We start from the raw sequence: 21,312 nt of genomic DNA on the forward strand, positions 1-21,312 counted from the left end.
CGAGGTTGTGAAATTTTTCTTTCATACCATGGCATGATTGTGACTATAATAGTATTTAAATTCATCAGTTATCAATTTGAAACATACAAAAACATTAACAACACACATACGTAACACTTCTATAACACAAATATGCAGCTTTCCGTACCATACATCATAAATTAATACACAATAGTTACACAAACACAATCAAACTATAATTACGACATCGCGATGACATCAAGCATCCCATAACTGACTCACATACATAACAAATCAAGCACCTGTTGCAACACATACACTTCAACATAGTAACCACACTTTTAAAAGTTACAAATTTGGCTCCAAGAAGAATAAATAGGATACTGTTAATAATTACTATTCTTCTACAATTTCTTAAATACATCTGTAATAAATCTGTGAAATTCTGATATGAATAATATTCACGTTTTTTTATATTGTTATCGTTCTTTAGCGATATAAATAATATTGAAGTTATCATTTATATTCTGTTTTCCTTCATTAGCATTATAAAATAATATTCAAATTATTTATATTGTTATTGTTCTTTCGCATTATAAATAATCTGTATTTTATGTAAGTAATTATTATAACACAAATAAATATCTTTCTTTGTAAAATAGGTTATTTTATTTAGATATTTAAATTCGTATTATATAATATCTTATATTAATTAAACAAACCGATATTTATCATTTATATTCTGTTATCGTTCTTTAGTGATACTATATAAATAATATTCAAGTTATTTATATTGTAATCGTTCTTTAGCAATATAAACAACATAAATTTAATATTAGGTTTGGAAAAATCCAGTTGCATAATACTGGTATTAGTTTTTTTTTTTGTATTATTACATTATACTATCTTGAACCACAATAAAATGAAAAGGACTAACGAGGAATTGAACCTGAGACGTTGACATCTAAATTCCGACATTCGTCCGCTGAGCTACGAGGGCAAAAGTGTGGAAATATTTTCGGAAAAATTGGCCCAATCATACTCTAAGATTTTCTGATGATTTGTAGAAGCTAGTTAGTCCAGGATGCGGGGGGCAAAGGCTAATTGAGATTTCCCGGTCTCTGATCGGGTCAAACATCCTGATAGAATTAATATTTAACCCTTGCCGTGACTTTCGGTGAAGTCCGGAGGGCCCAATTAGTCAAATCCACTCTCCTCATCTCCACGCTTGGGCCCCCTGGAATCTAATAAGATGCGAAAGAGATAGTGGTGTGCAGAAAGCAACGGGATGTTACCGAATTTAGGCCTATCCTTCCCAAGAAAAACTGCAAACATGAACAAAGGAAGCTTTTAATAGAAGAAGGATCTTCTGCGGACCTCTGGAAAAAGAACTAAGGAAGAGACTAGTGAAGTGCTTTGTGTGGAGTGTGGCATTGTATGGGGAAGGAACATGGACGTTACGATGAAATGAAGAGAAACGAATTGAAGCATTTGAAATGTGGATGTGGAGAAGAATGGTGCGTGTGAAGTGGACAGACAGAATAAGAAATAAAATTGTGTTTGAAAAAGTGAGTGAAGAAAGAATGATGCTGAGATGATTAGAAAGAGAAAAAGGAATTGGTTGGATCTCTGGTTGAAAAGAATAATAGACGACATTAGGATATGTGGATCATATGCGGAGACTAAGAGGAAGGCAGAAAATAGGAAAGATTGGAGATTGCTGGGTTTGCAATGAAAGACCTGCCCATGGACAGAACACTTATGTATGTATGTTCAGAATGCCTGGAATATCGTGTCTAAGAACAGTCGCTATTTGCAAAGACTAGTCAATTCCATGCCCACTCGACTGCAAGATGATCGAGATAAGAGGAAGATAGACTAAATATTGAATTGTGGCCTTTTGTTTTGTTTTTTGAACGCTTAATTGTTTGAATGTTTTAAGGCCGACGCCAGTAAATTTTTGTTTATGCCACGAAAGATATTTTTATTGAGAATAAAATCTTTTTTCTTTCCATTTGCAGCCACAATATCATAATGATAAAGTCATGGCATAATATATTAATGCACCTTGATGTTAATTACTAAAATAATCGTAAAAGAGAAAGGAGCCGTTATGTATAGTTTGTCTCTCTCAAAAACAGAACAAAAAAGAACATGAAAAGCACGAGGTTGTAGTCGAATGCAGGACCTCATGAATAAGAGGCCTGAACACTACCATTACGCTATCGAATAACACAGAATACTTCAATTATAACTATAGATATCAGGCAACGTGGTCCAACAACATGTAACATCGCCGGTCTCCGAATTGTAGCGAAGATACCTGAAGGGAACTTTGTTTCAGGAGAGCGGCCACTTTTTCTTTTGACAGCTGTACATGAACGCAAGTATTTTAAGTTCACTTGATGTGGGATGTAGCAAAACTTCTTTTGCAGGCTGTTTTTCTTGTGATCTAATTAGTAATCGATTTTGTGAGATTGGTCCATTTTTTTACATTTTCATTATATGGAGTGTGGAAAATAAGTCAATTTATTCAGGAATTTTGAATTACATTAAATGTATTCAAAACTATTAGAATTTGAAAACGAACACAAAATGGTGATTACTTGAAATTGACTGTTAACAATTTCCTTCCTGGTTTTCTTTTATGTAAAGAGAGTTCAGTTTGAATTGTTACACACTGCGTTTGTCTAATTGTTTTCTTTTAAAATTATTGGCTACAGAATTATGCATGCAGTCTAAAATATACAGCTTGGGAGGTATAACAAAATATGTCATATCTACCAAGCAAGCATTTAAATGTCTAAGGAAGGAAGTGTTATAAATAACACAAATTGTAGTAAATGTTTGCCAAATCTATTTATTTGAATGAGGTATACCTAAATCTATTTATTTGAATGAGTTATACCTGATCATGTGTGTGGGAAGGGGAGTGGTACTGTATTAGTGACACTTAGCTCAGTTGGTAGAGCAGCTGGCTACGGACTGGAAGGTCCGGGGTTCGATTCCAGGTGGTGACAGGATTTTTTCTCGTTGCCAAACTTTCAGAACAGCCCCGAGGTTCACTCAGCCTCCTATAAAATTGAGTACCAGGTCTTTCCCGGGGGTTAAAGGTGGTCAGAGCGTGTTGCCGACCACACCACCTCATTCTAGTGCCGAGGTCATGGAAAGCATGGGGCTCTACCTCCATGCCCCCCAAGTGCCTTCATGGCATGTTACGGGATACCTTTTTTTACCTTTTACTTACAGCGTTGGCAGCAAAAAATGAAAAAGTATGTCTGGGCAATTTTTCTCTCATTTTTACAGCTTCTAACACTGAATTAGAAGGTAAGAAATGGAAAGCAGGATTCTAAAGGTTTTAATTACTAAAATATTAAACATCTACCCCTTTCAAGTTGTATTCTAAAATTCACTAGTATAGCCCGACAACTTGGAAGTAAAACCCCATAAAATATAACTACTGGCCTTATATCTTTCCTCTCCCAGTGTACTTCAGACACCATTCCCCTTAAGGGTATGAGAGGTTGTGAATGGGCATCACAGCCAATAGAAGAGACCATCCTACAAAACTGCCACAATTATGGATTTCTTAATTTCTGCCTTGACTCTTGACTAGGAAGGTTCCTTAACACTGGCACTGTTGGTAACTAGTAAACCTGTAATGATTTCTATTAGCAGGTTTGACAAACTGCAAGTGAATCTTCTGGTACACTTTTTCCACTATCTCAACGTACTGATCTTGTTTCATTCTGGCTGAGTTGTGTTTTGTGTATGTGTCTTGTGTCAAAGTAGAAGTTTTGAAATGTCGTCAGTTATTTACTTTACACCGAATATGTCTGTAACCTATTATTTCAGAAACCATATTAGCTTGTGTACTTACTTAATGTACAAGTTGGAGCAAATCAGGCAATACCATGCTCGTATCTCTTATGTCTCTCTGTCTCCGTCTCCTTTTCTCTCTTACTACCCTAGAAAATAGCACTCGAGAAAATCAAGCCATGGTTTTACTTCAGTTTGTCAAAGTATATTGGAAATCAGCTATCCTTGAGTGACTCTTAATTTGCTGCTTTTCATCAATCATCACATCAGTGCCTACTAATTAATTGAATTCGAAATGGATTCTTGACATAATTTTATATTTTTCTTCAGGTATACTGTACATTCATCAAGCTCTTGAAAGATTTCACACAATTTCTTTTAATGCATCATTAGTAATACAATAAATCTTCATTTATACTTTTTATAGGGTCTAAAGAAAAGAATGCATAAGTAAAAAAACCGAACAACTGAAATTACATTTAATAAGATCTGAAATAGCAGTGTTAATAACCTGTCATTACAGGGTTATTTCCAATCTCTGATAATGAATTTGAATGATGTCATGTGTGCCAGGAATCACACCGACAGCTGAATTGTAGCGAGAGGTGACAGACCAGTAGTGAGTGATTTCATAATCAGAGTGCACGGTGTATCATAGTAGCAGTGCCCAAGAAAACCGAGCCTTTTTGGGAGGGGTACGTAACAACTCTTTCTGATGGCAAGTACGGTTATGTGAAAATCATAGGAGCCTGCAAAAAACGTGGGTTCGTTATTTCCAAGAAAGGCATCTTGTGTGTACCTAATAAGACTGGCAAAGCTCGGATGAGATTAATTCCAGACTGGAAAAAGCAAGCAAATCTACCCCCTATCACAAGTCGCCGCACCCCACAAGATGATACAAATTAATTCCATTCGAGCTTTTCCAATCTTATTAAGTACACAGAAGATGCCTTTCTTGGAAATAACGAAACCTCGTTTATTGCAGGCTTCTTTTATTTTCACTTAACTGTACTTGGCATCGGAAAGGGTTGTTATGTACCCTTCCCAAAAGGGCTAGATTTTCTTGGGAATTTCTGCTGTGAGTTGCCGTGCACTCTGACTGAGATCACTCACTACTGGTCTGTCATCTCGCGCCACAGTTCAGCTGTCGTGTGACTCCTGACGCACATGATGTCATTCAAATTTGTTATCAGAGATCGGAAACAACCCTGTATTTTTGCAAAAACAAAAAAAAAGTTATTTTGGACTGTTTTCTCCTAAGGAAAAACTACGCCCTCAAATTGTGATGATGTCCATAATTTTTTCAGCTACATCATGATGTGTGATGAAATGTTTCACTGTTTCTAAAGCAGTAACAGCATCATTAAAGGACACAGGCTTGGACACAGTCTTGTTGGCAAGCATGGGCATCTTCGAATTTCCACGAATTTCAAAGTGAGTCGCATCTTATCAGTGAACACGTGCTGTGTTTTCGCGTTCATACATTTTCACGGCAAACATAATTTCGAGCAAAAATTATGTAGAAGTTATAAATGAGGTTTTGTATCTCCTATGGTTTAAAATACGATCATATAATTATTGTAAAAAACGCATAAACGAAAAAACTTATAACCGAAATAGATAAACGTGGAAAGTATAGGAATTTTGCCATGATTTCAGAAAAAAAAAGAAATGTGAAAATTCTTGAATGCAGAACGTATAAAAAATTTACTGTATATATGAAAGAGTAGGCGTATGTACAAATGATATTGTGCTGTTTATTCTGTTTCGGTGTAAAGATACTTGTTTCTAACTTACGTATTTGTGTTGTGCATATGTCAGCATCTGAAGTTATGTATCAGTGCCATTCTTGTTAAACTAGTTGTCTCATGCCGCCATTTTATTTCAGGGTAATACTGCAATGCACTATGCAGTATCTCATGGAAATTTTGATGTAGTATCCATCCTGTTAGACTCAAAAGTATGTAATATCAACAGACCAAATGCAGCTGGTTATACATGTGTGATGCTTGTATCACTGGCACAAGTTCGCTCAGAGACCCATAGACAAGTGATACGCCGTCTGTTTCAACTTGCTGATGTCAATGTCCGAGCGAAACAGGTCTGTACATCTCTTTTTAAATGTATATATTTAAGTTTTTATAATTAATTTTTGTCTAATTCGTGAATATTTTTATACTGATATGTTTCAATGCTTTTGAGTATTGCAAACTGCTCTAATCTTGTACTGAATCTCCTTATTTATAAAGAGAACTTAATTGAAATAGGAAGGAATGTGTTATAAAAATTAGGACTAAAACATGATAATATTATCGCTCTTTATAAGTTAGAAGATAAAACACATACGTAAATGTTTTGGTGTTTTCTGTATTAAACTGCAGAGCTTTTAAGCCTGGTATAAAAGAAGAGTACATTATGAAATGGAGAGATTTATATTACATATCTCTACAAAATGTTTAATGAAATTCATGATTTCTCAATTTGTTTTAAAAACGTGGTAACTAATTCTTTTATACCTATGTGTTATTTTTCTATTCAGTATTTTTTTATGATATTCCTGGATCTCATGTAAATATAAATATCTGTGGCACATGAGATTATGTGGTTTGAAATCATGTTGGCACCATTTGAATTTGAGGATATCTGAGTATAAAATAAAACCCAAAAGCTGTTTTCTCTCACTTTCTCTGTGTTATCATTTAGATGAATAATTATTTTTTAAAGCTGAAAAGAATTAGTATAAATTATCAGTCATTTCCAAATAAGATATTGATAAGCAAAACTAGAGTGTGATAAACTGATAACTGTGACACACTCAATTCATTTGTTGGAAATTGAAGTCCTGCATATATTATGAGAAATAATCTATTTATTTTCTGATTACTTCCCTCAGTAATTTAGTCATTCTTTAATTTAAGACCTATATATTGTGTGGATTTCCACAGATATTACTACTGGGTGACAACAACAAATTGTTTAACAAATTGGGTCATCAGTAGGGTCCTACATTTGGTTACTTTGAATATGAGTTAGATGTACGTCGATCATACCAGCTTCGCTTGTTACGGCGAGCAAGTTACGAGTCAACAGTTCACTCTGCAGTAATGTAGTCTCCCCGCACTCTCCAGTACTGTGTGTTTACATCTGTTTATTTGTGTGCCTGTGTGTATAAGTCAGTGAACAACAGGAATAGTACTTATGTACAAAATATCACTTCGATTTAATATCGAGAATAATGAAGTATTAATTAAAAGGCAGTTTACATGCAATAAAAGATAATTTTCACTAGAGATAGACAGAACCAAAATATTTTCGGGAGCCACCACCTTTATTTTCAGAAGCTAGTACACTTTGCCAACACATGCATTGCGAAAACCATTCCAGTTAAGATAAAGATACATTTACTAAAATATATTATAGAATATTAAACAACTATGCAGTGCAAACACACACTCTGAGATGCTCTGTGCTCTTCACTGACGCTATGTAGTGACAATATCTAAAGATCCACAACAAATGTAACAATTTTAATCTAAAAAGCACATTCGACTTTCTTCCTACAAATGCTTTTGTTAATATTATGTATTAGTTGTGGTGACATAAAAGAAATCGAAGTCTTAAAAAAAAATTTGAACTCAACAAAGCAGCTCAGTTGTCACAAAAAATGTTTAGTCGCCATGACTACCTGGTGTCCGGAATTTTCCTAGTCCTGATTTTTACAATAAGTGAAATGCATCTAGATATTTTAGATCTAATTACTGCATGGAATTTACAAATGGAAAAGCATAAATGTCACCACAAACTTGAAATAAAACAAATTATATGTGTGTACTTTGTAAATCTACACATTACAATCAATGATTGTAAACATTGCAAGTGCATCAAATGAAAAAGTCTTCCTTCTTTCTGATAAGATATGTTTTCTTCTTTCCTAATGTAGTGCTCACTAACTAATTTTTCTATTAGAGCACTAATCTCCTTGCATCTAGCTTTGTTTTGTTTTCGTATGTTCACTGAACAGCAGACCTGAACTGTGTACATGCCGCCAGGCTATACCCCATACATACATACTGTACATACATACATACATACATACATACATACATACATACATACATACATACATACATACATACATACATACATACATACATACATACATGCATGCATGCATGCATGCATACATGAATACATACATACACTGTTGCGGGTTGCTTGGAGACTCTTGGGTAACCAAATGCAGGGCTCTAGTCATTGGTGAAGTACCAGCAATGAGAAAATTAAACAAAGTTAAGCTTATTTCTAATCTGTATAGTTTGAATGGTTATAGACTGTTACGTTTCAATTGTATTGTTTACTGTGACTAAAAATTTACCTTAGTTTATAAAATATAGTAAATGAGTGTCACATCATGCCTCTTTTTAGCAGAAAATCTTGATTTTTCAAATAAAATGTCCTGCTTTTCATTTTTTCATTTAGTAAGCCTATATTCCTTGTATTCCTGGTTTGTGGAAGAAAAGGCCTGATGGCCTTAACTACACCAGAATAAATAAATAAATAATAAATAAATACTCAAGATCTACTAGTCAATTCATCCTGGAAGTATGCACATATAATATAATAGTTCTTGCTTCTATAACATTATCAGATGTAAGTTTTTGAAGTGTAACTTCAGTTTTTATTCATTACTTAGTGCTAAACATTTTTGGAGAAATCAGTATACTGATTTATTTTCCTATCAAAATATTTAAGGCTGTGATTATTCCTCCCTTGAAATTAATTTTTATTTCGTGTTTTTTTTTTTTTTTTTACCTTAGGCTTTATTTATATACTCTTTAACATTTCAGTGCTCGAGCTCATAAAAAATTCCATTATTGCTCACGTTGGCTATTATGTTGACACTTTGAACTTTCACTAATTTGTTGTTCATCACATTCAGCCAACCATTGCTGAATTAATGTATTTTAGTGACACATGCAATGTTTAAGGACCGAATTCATAGTCAACACTTATCGTAAGGAAACACTTAAGCAGTTGCTTATAATAATTTCCAATTCATAACTCCCACTAAAGTGAACACTTACTCAAATAAGGTAGCTTGTCAGCTTACTCAAGTGTTTCCTCATATACATTGTAATCAGCTGATTCGGTATAGAATAGATGATGATTATGATTTAATTTAATTTATTGAGTTCTGTAATTAAAATGAAAATGAGTTTCAGCAAGCAAAAGATATATCAGAGATATGTAAAACCCTTTAGAGATGTATAATGATCAACAATTTAAGAGGAGATACCGTTTCGACAAGAACACTGTTGTGGATATTCTGGTGTGTCTCATTTCAATTCACAATACAACCATGAGGCTTACCGATTTCGCCACTGCTGAAAGTGCGGGTTGCCTTGAGATTTTATGATACAGCAGCATTTCAGGTAGATTTAAGTGGCATTTTTTTTTCGAAAAGTATTCACGTCCCAACAAAGTGTTATTTGAATTTTTGTTTGTATTCTACCCTAGGAATAAGCTGTTAAAATTTGTATAATTATCATATATCATTTCCACTTTGTTTAGCATAAAAATAACTGAAAAATAAATTAAAATGATTTACTTAGAGGAATATTTCCGGAGTTTGCATTAAACTCAACTGCAATTTTGTTCCATGTCAATTTTTCTTTTGGAGAGAACAATTATTATCAATTTTTTTTACTTTCGATGATATCTCCATATTTCATAACTAGTTATCTTAGCTCACTTCTTTCTTTTCTGTAAAATGCTTTCTGGACATCTTGTATAATTTTTAGCTCTATAATATTTACTTCTGTATTTGTGTATGACAATAATGCCGATTTAACAATTTGAAGGCGCTGGAAAACAATTGAATGTAGGAAAGCGCTCACGTCTAGCCATGTTGCCATATTTCTTTCGATGTCAAGGGAATGCTCAGGGCATATGAATGAGTAGCGTCTCTGCAATACGATCTGAAATAAGTGCTAAGGAAATTCTCATTACTTAAGTGTTTCCTCATTTTATAAGTGACTACTATGAATTCGACCCTAAGAAATGAAAACGAGAAATTGATGAAAAGTTGCTTCGAAAATAAATTTACGGGTTTACTCTTGTGGATTACAACTGCAGCTCAAGGAATAATAATCACTTTCACTCTGAACATCTGGTCAAGTCAAACTATAACAGCACTGAAGCATTGTTACAACTGTGCAGGAAAGCCCTACAAAAAGGATAATGTTGTCGCTTGATTCGTGAAGATGTCATAGCACTACAAAAAGAGTGGGCCACATGGTAGCCTACACAAGCACTGAAATGTTAACTTCAAGGTTATTTTACAACTTACTGTTGACTCTGGCTGAAGGGGTACATTGTTGGTGATACATTAGATTGGTGCCATCTATCAGCCTGTCTGCTATTTGCTATAACTTGTCTGTGATCTTAATTCAGCTGGAATTATTACTGCCATATTGTGTTCTGGTAAAATATTAGGGGAGGCAGGGCCTCCCTTGCCTCCCCTGAAAATCCACCACTGGATGCCACTCCATTGTTTGCCTCTTCGTCTCTGGTTCAAAATGGTGTAGCCAGGTTTCATCTTCTGTCAAAATTCTTTGAAGCAAGTTATCTCCATCATTTTTGTACTGTTTCAAAAGTTTGCTGCACACAGTTTTTCGGGTTTCTTTGTGAACTCCTGTCAATTATGCTCACAATCTACCTGGCATAAACCTTGTTCAACTCCAACTGTTTCAATATTCTGCATACACCTACTTCTCTATTTCAACTTGTATTGACTATTATTTCATTGTTACGGATTTGTCAGCCAAAACCATATTGTTATCATGCTGCACATTGTCAGATGTTAGTGCAGTGTGTGGTCTTCATTGGAGGGAGAATCTCGAATATTGGCGTGCTCTCTTTCACTAGATAATCTGCTTGCCCATCAACTAACTGTACTGCAATCAACAGCAGCATCTCCATAAACCCTTTTCAAACTCTTGTGAATGTTTTCCACTACACAGGAACTGTACAATATAACAGTTTGTTGCTTTAGACGAATATCAAGTGCAGCAACCATCTTGAAGGAGTGCTATGATGGCGCCACTCATGGGAACAGGTTGAATTAAATTTGAATACAAGCAGAAAGGATGCTTCTATGAACTCCATAAATTGCAAACATGTAGACTGAATTAAAAAAAAAGTGTGCATTTCTTTTGTAGTGACCCTCGTAAAATTCATTAATTGACAGAGATTTGCAAATCTCAATTTCTGGAAATAAAAGTCGCAAAGGGCCAAGTGATTTTGGCTGTGTCCATGGTGTAGAGTGAAGAGCATATATGAGAAGAAATCAAAAAGCAAAAAAAAAAAGGCAAATTCTAAACTTAAATACTATTTTTAAATTATGCAGTAATCACAGTGGAGGGAATATGATGTAATACAACATGTTTTCATGACTTAAGGGTAGTTTGAACACAATCGCAAAATCAAAAAGTAAAAGGAGTATACACATCAGTATCTACTAATTATTAAAGCCTAAAATTGTATCTAGTAAATGTCATACATTTTATTACAGACATTTAATTAATTTCTTATTAAGAATGATTAATACCAGTAACTGTGAGCTAATGAATATATGATTTCTCCACATAGTCTCATGAAGATCAATGGACTTTTTGTATCATTCCACTAGATTTTTCATTCCTTCATATAAGAAGCTTGTCGTGGTGCGGCAATACTGTTTTTGACAGTATTCACCATCTTTCATTGCGAATTGCGGGTTTCATTCTTTCTCTAATCAGAAAACAGTATGTTGCAGTGCCTACTGTTTATCCATCTTCCGAAAATTTTCAGAATATGACCCTTCATGTTCCAAAACCTCAGCATGGTTTTGTTTGTGGAGGGCTGTCATTTGAATTACTTTGTTGGATGAGAATATGGGTGTCTCCACTTCACACTTTGTCTCTTGCATCCCAGTTCATGATGATGAATCCTTGTCTCGTTGGTGGTGACAGTTCTCTCCAAACACTCAGATCTTCTTTATGATGATTCAGGAACGGGATAACAACCTTCATATACTGGTGGTTTTTTTTTAGCATATCTTGTAGGCTGTTTGGGGACTCACCTTGCACAAATTTTATGGTACCCCAAGTCTTCATGCACTATGTCATGTGCAGATCCATAGCTGATGATGAAAAACTTTATTCGTTAGTCATCTCTGACCAAGACCTCTGTCTTCTGTCTTATCAATGTGGGCTTGTGTGTACAATGTTGATGGGTCATCAGATTGGGCTTCATCAGTTACACTTGTTCCTCCAACTTTAATCCTTTCCACATATTCATAAACTATTCATTAATTCACGATACTTTCAAGTCTGTAGTGAACCAACATCTTTCAGTGAATTTCCACAGGTTTTACTCCATCTGCACAAAGAAATATCACTATGACACTTTGTGGACTTGTGGTTTCCACTAGACTAAGACCTGTTACACACTTGAAGAGATCTCGCTTGCGAGAAATGTGTTGCGAGAAAATTCAAAGATTGATAACATGGATTCAAATGGACGTCCATACACTGGAAGAGATTCTCCTTCAATGCGAAAACCTCGAGTGAGTTTCTCACTGAAATCTGTACTCAGCGAATTTTCTTGACACATTTATCAAAGATGTTTGACATTTATTCTCTTTATGACGATTGAATGTAGAAAAAGTTGAAGTAATATCACATGTGGCGATGAATTGTATTGTTTTTATTGACAATGAGGAAAGATGGCTGATAATTGCAGTCAGAAACTTATCGAACTTGTACGATGTCACCCGTAGGGCTATTTATATGATACATGGAATGAAAACTATAAAAACACGAAACTTAAAGAAGAAATCTGGAGACAGATATCAGATGATCTGAAAATAAATAAGGTTATAATTTATTTTGACGAGATTTAATAGTATTAATTATAACATTTGAGGCACTCAGAAGCAAAGTGATACAAGTGACATTTAGTAAGTTTTGAGATAAGTGACTTTGAAGTTGAAACGGAAATTAAAAAATCTGTTACAGGACTATGTTGCTGTAAATTTACAGTTGTGTTTCTTGGTACCTATATTTTTTAACTTCTAAAGAGAAATTATCTATTCTAAAACAGTTTAGATAAAATAGGGTCCTAAAGTCACTTGTATTATTTTGCCACGAACATATTTTTGTGGAAAAGTAATAAAAGTGCAAGGGTTTTCAGTATTTTTATATTATTTAAAACAAGAACAAGGACATTGCTTACAACATTGAAACATTCCTGTCTTAACAGCACTTAATTAAGCTTTCTTACTATCATATTAAAACAAAAAATGTGTCTGTATAACCGAAAGAATCAGTCAATCTTCTTAATGCATCCAGTTGTTTGCAGACAACATAAAGTCAACTATAGTCCACTGTAGTATTTTCAGTTCTTCTTTTTCATAGTGAATTAGGGGTATTTTGATCGGTGTTCATTGTAGACGCCTGTTGCTAGTAGCCAGAATTGGGGTGTAGTCAATATATACTGCAGAGATGTGTCTTCTGCAACTGATACTGATGATTTTAATTTACTTCTTTTGTGGTTTATGGATGGACAGTATAGAAGAATGTGTTCCAGATCTTCATCATGATTATTACACCACATACAAGTAGGAGTATCAGAAAGGTGAAATCGGTGTGGGTACAATTATGTGACAATGTGATCTGTTCTGACTCTTGTTAAAAATGTTTGAACATGTCTGGGCAAGTTTTTGTAAATTTCCAGGTCATTCGGTTTCTTTTTAACGGACTGTAAAATTTTTCCTTTGTCAGAAGAGAGCCATAAGTTTATAAAATGAAACTTTACTGAAGTAAAGGCATTGCATAGAGATATCACTTGAAGAGGTCTTGGTTGCAAACATGTTGCCTGTTAGCAAAGTTATCGACTTTCTCGTTTCCAGGTAGACCACAATGACTAGGTATCCATTGAAATTTTATTTTCTTTTGGAGTTTTTTTAGTTTACTTAGTTGTTTCTGAATTGAAATAATTCTATGTGCATATAGGTGTGGTACATATCTGATTATATTAAATATAGCCCCCTTGGAGTCTGTAAGTATTCAAATAGATCTTTCAGAAATTTGAGTAACACACTAAAGAGCAGCATCGATAGCTAGCAATTCAGTGTCAAGACTGGAGGAGGCTGAACATGGTATGAAGTAACTTTCTTGATATTTTGGAATATAATACCCTGCTCCTGATGTTCCATCATCAGGGTTTAGAGATTCATCTGTATAAATTTGAAGGTAATCCTTATATGTGCTGCAGAGTAGTTCCATGGCATCTAACTTAAGAATGTATGGAGGATCATTTTTGAAATGATTTCGTGGAATTTGTAGGCTATGTTCTGGAATTATCCATTTTCATGGAGGAATTTCATTTACAACTGGAGTTTTAGCAATGAGTGTGTCTGTGATATAGACTGGTATTTCTTCTTTGTTTATTTTGTAGAAATTACATAGGATATTATCTGACAGTTTGAAGAACATCTGAGATCTGGATGAGGCTTGCAATTTTAAATGTATCTTTAGATCCTTTTTTAATACATAGTGTCTGATTGGTTGAATATTATATTCAATTTCTAGGGCAACAGTTGATGTGGTTTTTGGTACTCCGAAAGAAGAGGGCTAAGAAAATTTCAAATTTTAAATGAAATTCAGCCTTAGTCGCTGTTCATTACGTCACTAGCCTCATCTAATGAAGTCACATCTCTCTCCTGAAACATCTATGTTTCTGTCATGAAGTGCATCTGTAGTGTTCCTACCGCGAATATTCCTTCAACTTCCTCTTCCACGCACTTTTCCACGTCGTACAGTCCTTATTATAGGCCCATCTAATGCTTCAGGTCATCAAAGAAAGAGTGGTGTATGAGTGGGATGAATTTCATTAGCTATTGCAAGTTGCTCCACTTAGCAAAAGTTATCCTTATTGGATCACTGTATAGCTGGTCCAGCTCTATGTGTGCAGGCCTTCCACGAAGATGTAATCTATTTATTTTATTTTACTGGGTTATTTTACGATGCTGTATCAACATCTAGGTTATTTAGCATCTGAATGAAATGAAAGTGATAATGCCGGTGAAATGAGTCCGGGGTCCAGCACCGAAAGTTACCCAGCATTTGCTCGTATTGGGTTGAGGGAAAACCCCGGAAAAAACCTCAACCAGGTAACTTGCCCCGACCGGGATTCGAACCCGGGCCACCTGGTTTCGCAGCCAGACGCGCTGACCGTTACTCCACAGGTGTGGACATGTAATCTATTACCTCTCTATATTATGGCAAATGAATTAGTCATACACAGAAGAAACGCAACAATATGTAAACAACGCACTTGTATTAGTTTGCCTCTCAGTCAAAACTCTGTATGCATTGTAATACAAGTGTAAGGCCAACATGGAGCAGCACTGACAGGAACTGCACTTATATTACTTTTTCTCTGAACAGAAGTGACGTTAAAGATTTAGAATATATACTTATCTCACTTTAAAAAAAAAATGTCACTTATATCACTTTGCTTCTGAGTGCTTCATTTGTAATAATATATCAATATGTCTTAACAGTTTACGTAATTTTAATCAGAACATAGCAAAGAATCCTCTCTTATATCATGAATGGCAAAAAACTGAGGTCTATTCAACCTGAAGTAACGCCTAAGTGAATCATCATTCAAATCGAAATCAGTGACCGAAACTCGCCCTTACCTTCGTGAGATACAATGTGATTTCCAGATATTTCTGGCTTTAATTTTAGGCCTACTTTTTCTAAAATATGTTCATATAACTCCCATTTCCTCCTCATCTGAAGATTCAGATTCAACATAGTAGCGTTCGTACATAATTTGTAAAGTCATTATACTTATAGGTTATATATTTAATTACAACAATATACGCAACTACATAACCTGTAATATTTCCCCAATTGGTAATTACTATAATTAGAAAAATACTGTCTGCATGAAGGCAGATAGCGAGAACTTGCTAAGTGTGTGGAGGAAGGCTCTTCACTTCTTTCTCGCAACACATTTCTCACTAGCAAGATCTCTTCAAGTGTGTAACGGGCCTAATGGCAGAGCACTGCACTCTGCATGTTTGAACTTTTCATTCATTCATTTATTTTATTCCATAGTTCTTACATGAGCAATAAAGCTTTAAGATGTGGAACAAGTCAACATTTTACAATATTACAATTACAATTTTTACAAACTTTTATAGTTTTACAATTTAGTAATTGTCTACTATTTTTACAATTTTGTGCAGTTCAATTTTTTTTTTTTTTTTTTTTTTTTTTTTTTTTTTGCGAGATGTAGTGAGATGAGATGAGGTCCGAGGATTCGCCAAAATATTACCCGGCATTTGCCTTTTGGTGGGGGAAACCCATAAACCATTGCGAACTTGTGTTGCGTCCATTGTGGTTGCCTTTACTTTATTTACTTTTGTGTTATCTTTGGTTTCCAATAGTTATTAACATTTGCTACATCATGATAACTATTTTCGTGATGCAAACGCAACTCCTTGATTTCATTTACACACATTTCTTCATTTCTATTGACAGATTGTAACTTCTTTCATATTAGGCACCAGTAACTATCGCATAGTATGGAACAGCATGGTGAATGAAATATTTAGGATCGAACATGATTATACCGTGCTGCATTTTAATACTTTTTTTCCGATGATTTTGATCTGATAACTGATTCTTAAAAGTTTATTTATGCTCAATTTGAAACTGACCTCTAAATAGCCACATCGCATCAGAATTTTTCACAAAAAAAAAAAAAAAAAAAAAAAAATTCTAGAAAAGCAATGTTTATACAGGCAAATATGTTCATGTTTGATAAATATGTGTAAATCAGAGTTTGTGACAAAATTAGAACTATTAACTGAATAACAAAGCAAGTAACATAATATTTATACTCTTGTAATCTTACCTCGACCATATGTGCATCTCACTTCACTTGAAATTTCCATTTTCTTGACTTCCTGGAAAGTGTTTCTATCTGAAAAATTGTCTCTCTTAAGAATCCAGCAGTAATCAGCCATCATACTCACACTCACATCCACTTTCCTTGGTATCTAATTTCCATGTCTTCACCATGTTCCTCACTAAAAGCGCCTAAGTTCTCGGGAAAATAATTGAGGTGCGAATGTAGAAACTGAATTTTAACACTCATATTACAGCCCAAGGTTCTGAAGTTATCCAACATAGTTTCAACCATTTCTTTGTAATTGAGGTCTTTATAGTTGCCTAAGAAATTATTTACAACCATTTTGAAGCTATCCCAAGCATTCGTTTCTGACTCACACATAACAGCGTCAAAATAATTGTCTAATATTAATTTAAGTTCCTGGGGGGGCTACAGAAATTCCAGACTTTACTTTTTCATAACTGAGTGAGGGAAATTTATCATACAGGTATTTAAAACCCTGTCTATTTTTGTCCAAAGCCCTCACAAACTGCTTCATAAGATCTAATTTAATATGTAAGGGTGGCAACAAAACTTTGGTGGGGTCAAATAATGGCTTCAGAATAATGTTCTTCATTCCCGGTGTAAATGTTTATCTCCTGGCCCATTCTTCCCTCTCCCATTGGGAAGTCTTATCTCTGCTGTCCCATTCACACAATAAATAGAGATATTTTGTAAAACCACCTTGTTGACCCAATAACAAACCAATAAATTTAAAATCACAACAAACAGACCACATATGATTTTCGTATTCCATTTTCTCCAGTATCATTTTTATATTGTCATAAGATTCAAACACAGGTCAGGCATATGGCAGCGGTGAGAACATAAAATATTTAATTCATATCCACATTGATCTAACTACTTACAGAGATATTGTCCACACCTCTGGAGTAACGGTCAGCGTGTCTGGCTGCGAAACCAGGTGGCCCGGGTTCGAATCCCAGTCGGGGCAAGTTATCTGGTTGAGGTTTTTTCCGGGGTTTTCCCTCAACCCAATACGAGGAAATGCTGGTAACTTTCAGTGCTGGACCCATTTCACCGGCATTATCACCTTCATTTCATTCAGATGCTAAATAACCTAGATGTTGATACAGCATCGTAAAATAGCCCAATAAAATAACAAAAATTGCAGCAAACAAAAATGTAAAAAAAAAAATAATAATAATTTAAAATATTGATTTTTGTGCGATCACACTTTAAAAATACACAAAGATTCAGAAAGATTCAACCTATAAATGTCCAAAGTTTCATAACTGTGTGTGAAGAAGGAGTCGATAGGTTGTCTGTCATCTTCTCATGTTTATTAACAAATGTTACCAATATAGAAAATACATAAATTCAACGTTGCCAATATACAAATACATAATAAAGTTTCATACTAACAATAATATAACTGAACTTTACCTAACATGTATGAAATTTACCTAACATACCGCCACACCAAAAGGCAGTGGCCTTTTGCAAAGGATTAATTACAGAAATGAATGTAGAAGTTAAATCAAATTGAAAGTCTGATATAATGTTCTGATTATGTTTTCACAATCACTACTAGTCAGGTTTCGGTAACACACACAATTTCTTGATAGGATGTGTGATGACACTGGAACTGGTTTTGACAGTAGCCACCCTGGCAAGACCATCATTGCCGAGATGGACCGTTTCTACCAATCCTCTTCTCCATCGAAGTGGGGGCAGGTTGTCATCCTTTATGAGCACAAGATAGCCAGGACGTAGGTTGGGATGTTCTTGTGTCCACTTGTGACGCTGTTGTAGTGTGTGTAGGTAGTCCTTGTGCCATATCCGCCAGAAGTCTTGGGTCATCTTTTGGATATGTTTCCATCTGGAAAGACTATTGCTGGAACAGTGTTCAAGGTTATAGTCGGGAAGAGCTGTGAGAGGTTCACCAATTAAAAAATGGGCTGGAGTGAGATAGGATGTATCGTTAGGATCGTCGCTAAGTTTGGATAATGGGCGACTGTTCAAACATGCCTCGATTTGTGAGGAGAGTGTTGTTAATTCCTCAAAGCTGAGTACTGTTATTCCTATAGTTCTACGAAGATGATATTTGAATGCTTTCACCATGGCTTCCCAGGCACCTCCAAAATGAGGTACGGATGGAGGGATAAAGTGCCAGGTAATACCTAATCTTCCTGCGCCTTCTTCAATCTCTCCTTCCTCCTCCTTGTCCTTTAGGAACTCCTGAAGTTCTTTCAGTTCCCTGGATGCACCGATGAAATTGGTACCGTTGTCGCTATAGATGTCAGAAGGACAACCTCGATGTGATGTGAATCGACGAAGTGCCGCCATGAATGCATTTGTAGAAAGGTCAGATATGACTTCCAGGTGTACAGCTCTGGCTGCAAGACATGTGAAGACTCCAACATATGCCTTTCCTGTCTTCTTGCTTCGTTGATTGCCTATTCGTATTACGAATGGACCGGTATAATCTATTCCCACATTCAAGAAAGGTCTAGAGGGCGTGCCATTTTCTGTTGAGCTGTTGATTTCAGTTTGAAGCATGTGATGCAAGAATGAATGCATTTCTTCACAACTTGACGAATCCTGGGTATCCAGTATTTCTGTTGTAATGATGAGATGAGTAGTTGAGGTCCTGCGTGTAGCAAGCATAAATGTTCACTCAGAATTAAAAGTTTCGTGAGGTGGTGTTGAGGTGGAAGTATAAGTTGATGCTTGGTTTCATAGGGAATTGGTGAGTTCTGTAGTCTTCCTCCAATTCGAAGGTAGCCATTTTGGTCCGAAATAGGGCTCAAACTCTTTAGTTTGCTGGTCAAATCGACTGATTTGTTTTGTGTGAGGCATTGTATTTCTCTTTGATAAGAAATCGATTGCACAATTTTAAGACAAGCATTGAAGGCATTACTTATCTCTTGTGGTTTCAATGGAGATGTATTTCTCTCACCGTGGGTGTTCCTGCAGTTAGAAATAAATCTTAGACAATAACCAGCAGTTTTGAGTAGTCGGTTTAAGGTTGAGAAGTGACTCAAGAATGAATCATCATGTTGCATAACAATAAGTGTTGTTATAGTTCTCTGGTCGGGAATCCTTGAGGGATCGCACCTTGTTTGTGAGGGCCATTTTGATGGATCTAGATGTAGCCAGTTGGGACCTTCCCACCATAGTTCGCAGTCTTGTAGAAGCTTTGGTTGTATCCCCCTTGAAGCAAGATCAGTGGGATTGTCCTGTGACTACATGGTACCAATGTGAAGCTGGTACAATGTCTTGAATCTCTGCTACCCTGTTTGCGACAACTGTTTTCCATTTTGTGGGACATGCGTGTAGCCATGCTAGTACTATCTCTGAGTCAGTCCAAAGTCTTACACTGTCAGGTGTTATGCGTACTGCGCTAAGTGTCTTCTTGATTAACGAGCCAATGTTAGGGCACCGCACAGTTCGAGATGCGGAATCGAGATTTGCTTTAAAGGTGCAACTCTTGATTTTGTGCAAAGGAGCCTCGTGAGGACCTTGCCTTCTCGGATCACGGATCTTACGTAGGCAGTCTGTGATGCGTCGCAGAAGCCATGTATCTCAATATTCTTCACTATTCCTTCACTGAGGACCATTCGTGGAATTTGTAGATGGTTAAGAGTAGGTATTTGCTAATAAAGCTCATTCCAGGTATCGAGTAAGTTCCCCGATAGTTGATCATCCCATCCAGCATCTTCTTGCCATAGGCGCTGCATGAATATTTTGAAGAGAACAATAACTGGAGTTATCAGTCCTAGTGGGTCAAATATCGATGATATAATGGATAAAATCATACGTTTTGTGTAGTTGGATTCTCTTGCGTTTGAATTTAAATTACAGTTGATTCTGAATTGATCAGTTGAAGGATGCCAAGTCGAACCCAATGTCTTGACTATACTACTGTCACTATCAGTTAGTGCGTGTTTGTGCTCTCTTAAGTTCTTCGGGATGGACTCAAGTAATTCTGGGCTATTTGTGCACCACTTTCTTAGCGGGAATCCTCCAAGCTGAAGATGATTTTGGAGTTCGATTCGTAATTTTAGAGCTTCTTCTAGAGTATCAGCTCCTGAAATGCAGTCATCCACATAAAAGTCGTGTTGTAGGACTGAAGCGGCTCAAGGGAATCTCGTTGCTTCATCTATTGCCAGCTGTTGGAGACATCGCATGGCCAAATAGGCTACTGATGATGTTCCATAGGTGACTGTTGTAAGAGCGTAAGTCTTCAGTTCATCCTGAGGGTTTTCTTGCCACAATATGCATTGCAAAGGTTGATGTTTTGAGTGTATCTTTATTTGTCAGTACATTTTCTCTATGTCGGCTGTAAAGGCTATTTTATGTGTACGGAATCGCATGATTAATGAGCATAAGTCGTCTTGTACGGTTGGTCCCACCATTAAGATGTCGTTTAGTGAAAAGCCGTTGTCGGTTTTTGCAGAAGCATCAAAAACCACTCTTGTCTTGGTTGTGCTGCTTGAATGTTTGTGAACAGCATGATGAGGTATGTAATACTCCAGCTCTCGTAGTGTAGAATTT

General features: G+C 35.7%; 1 protein-coding gene across 5 annotated transcripts in view; it reads left to right on the plus strand.

Annotated features, from left to right (window-relative positions):
• Positions 1–21,312, plus strand: part of LOC138707912 (KN motif and ankyrin repeat domain-containing protein 1-like) — a 437,992-nt gene that overhangs the window by 351,058 nt on the left and 65,622 nt on the right. For all 5 annotated transcript variants that reach the window (XM_069837957.1, XM_069837958.1, XM_069837956.1 and 2 more), the window contains one exon: positions 5,669–5,881. In XM_069837957.1, coding sequence (XP_069694058.1) covers positions 5,669–5,881 — 213 coding nt within the window. The remainder of the gene's footprint in view (positions 1–5,668; positions 5,882–21,312) is intronic.

The sequence above is a fragment of the Periplaneta americana genome, chromosome 10 (assembly GCF_040183065.1).
Source record: "Periplaneta americana isolate PAMFEO1 chromosome 10, P.americana_PAMFEO1_priV1, whole genome shotgun sequence".
Taxonomy (NCBI): domain Eukaryota; kingdom Metazoa; phylum Arthropoda; class Insecta; order Blattodea; family Blattidae; genus Periplaneta; species Periplaneta americana.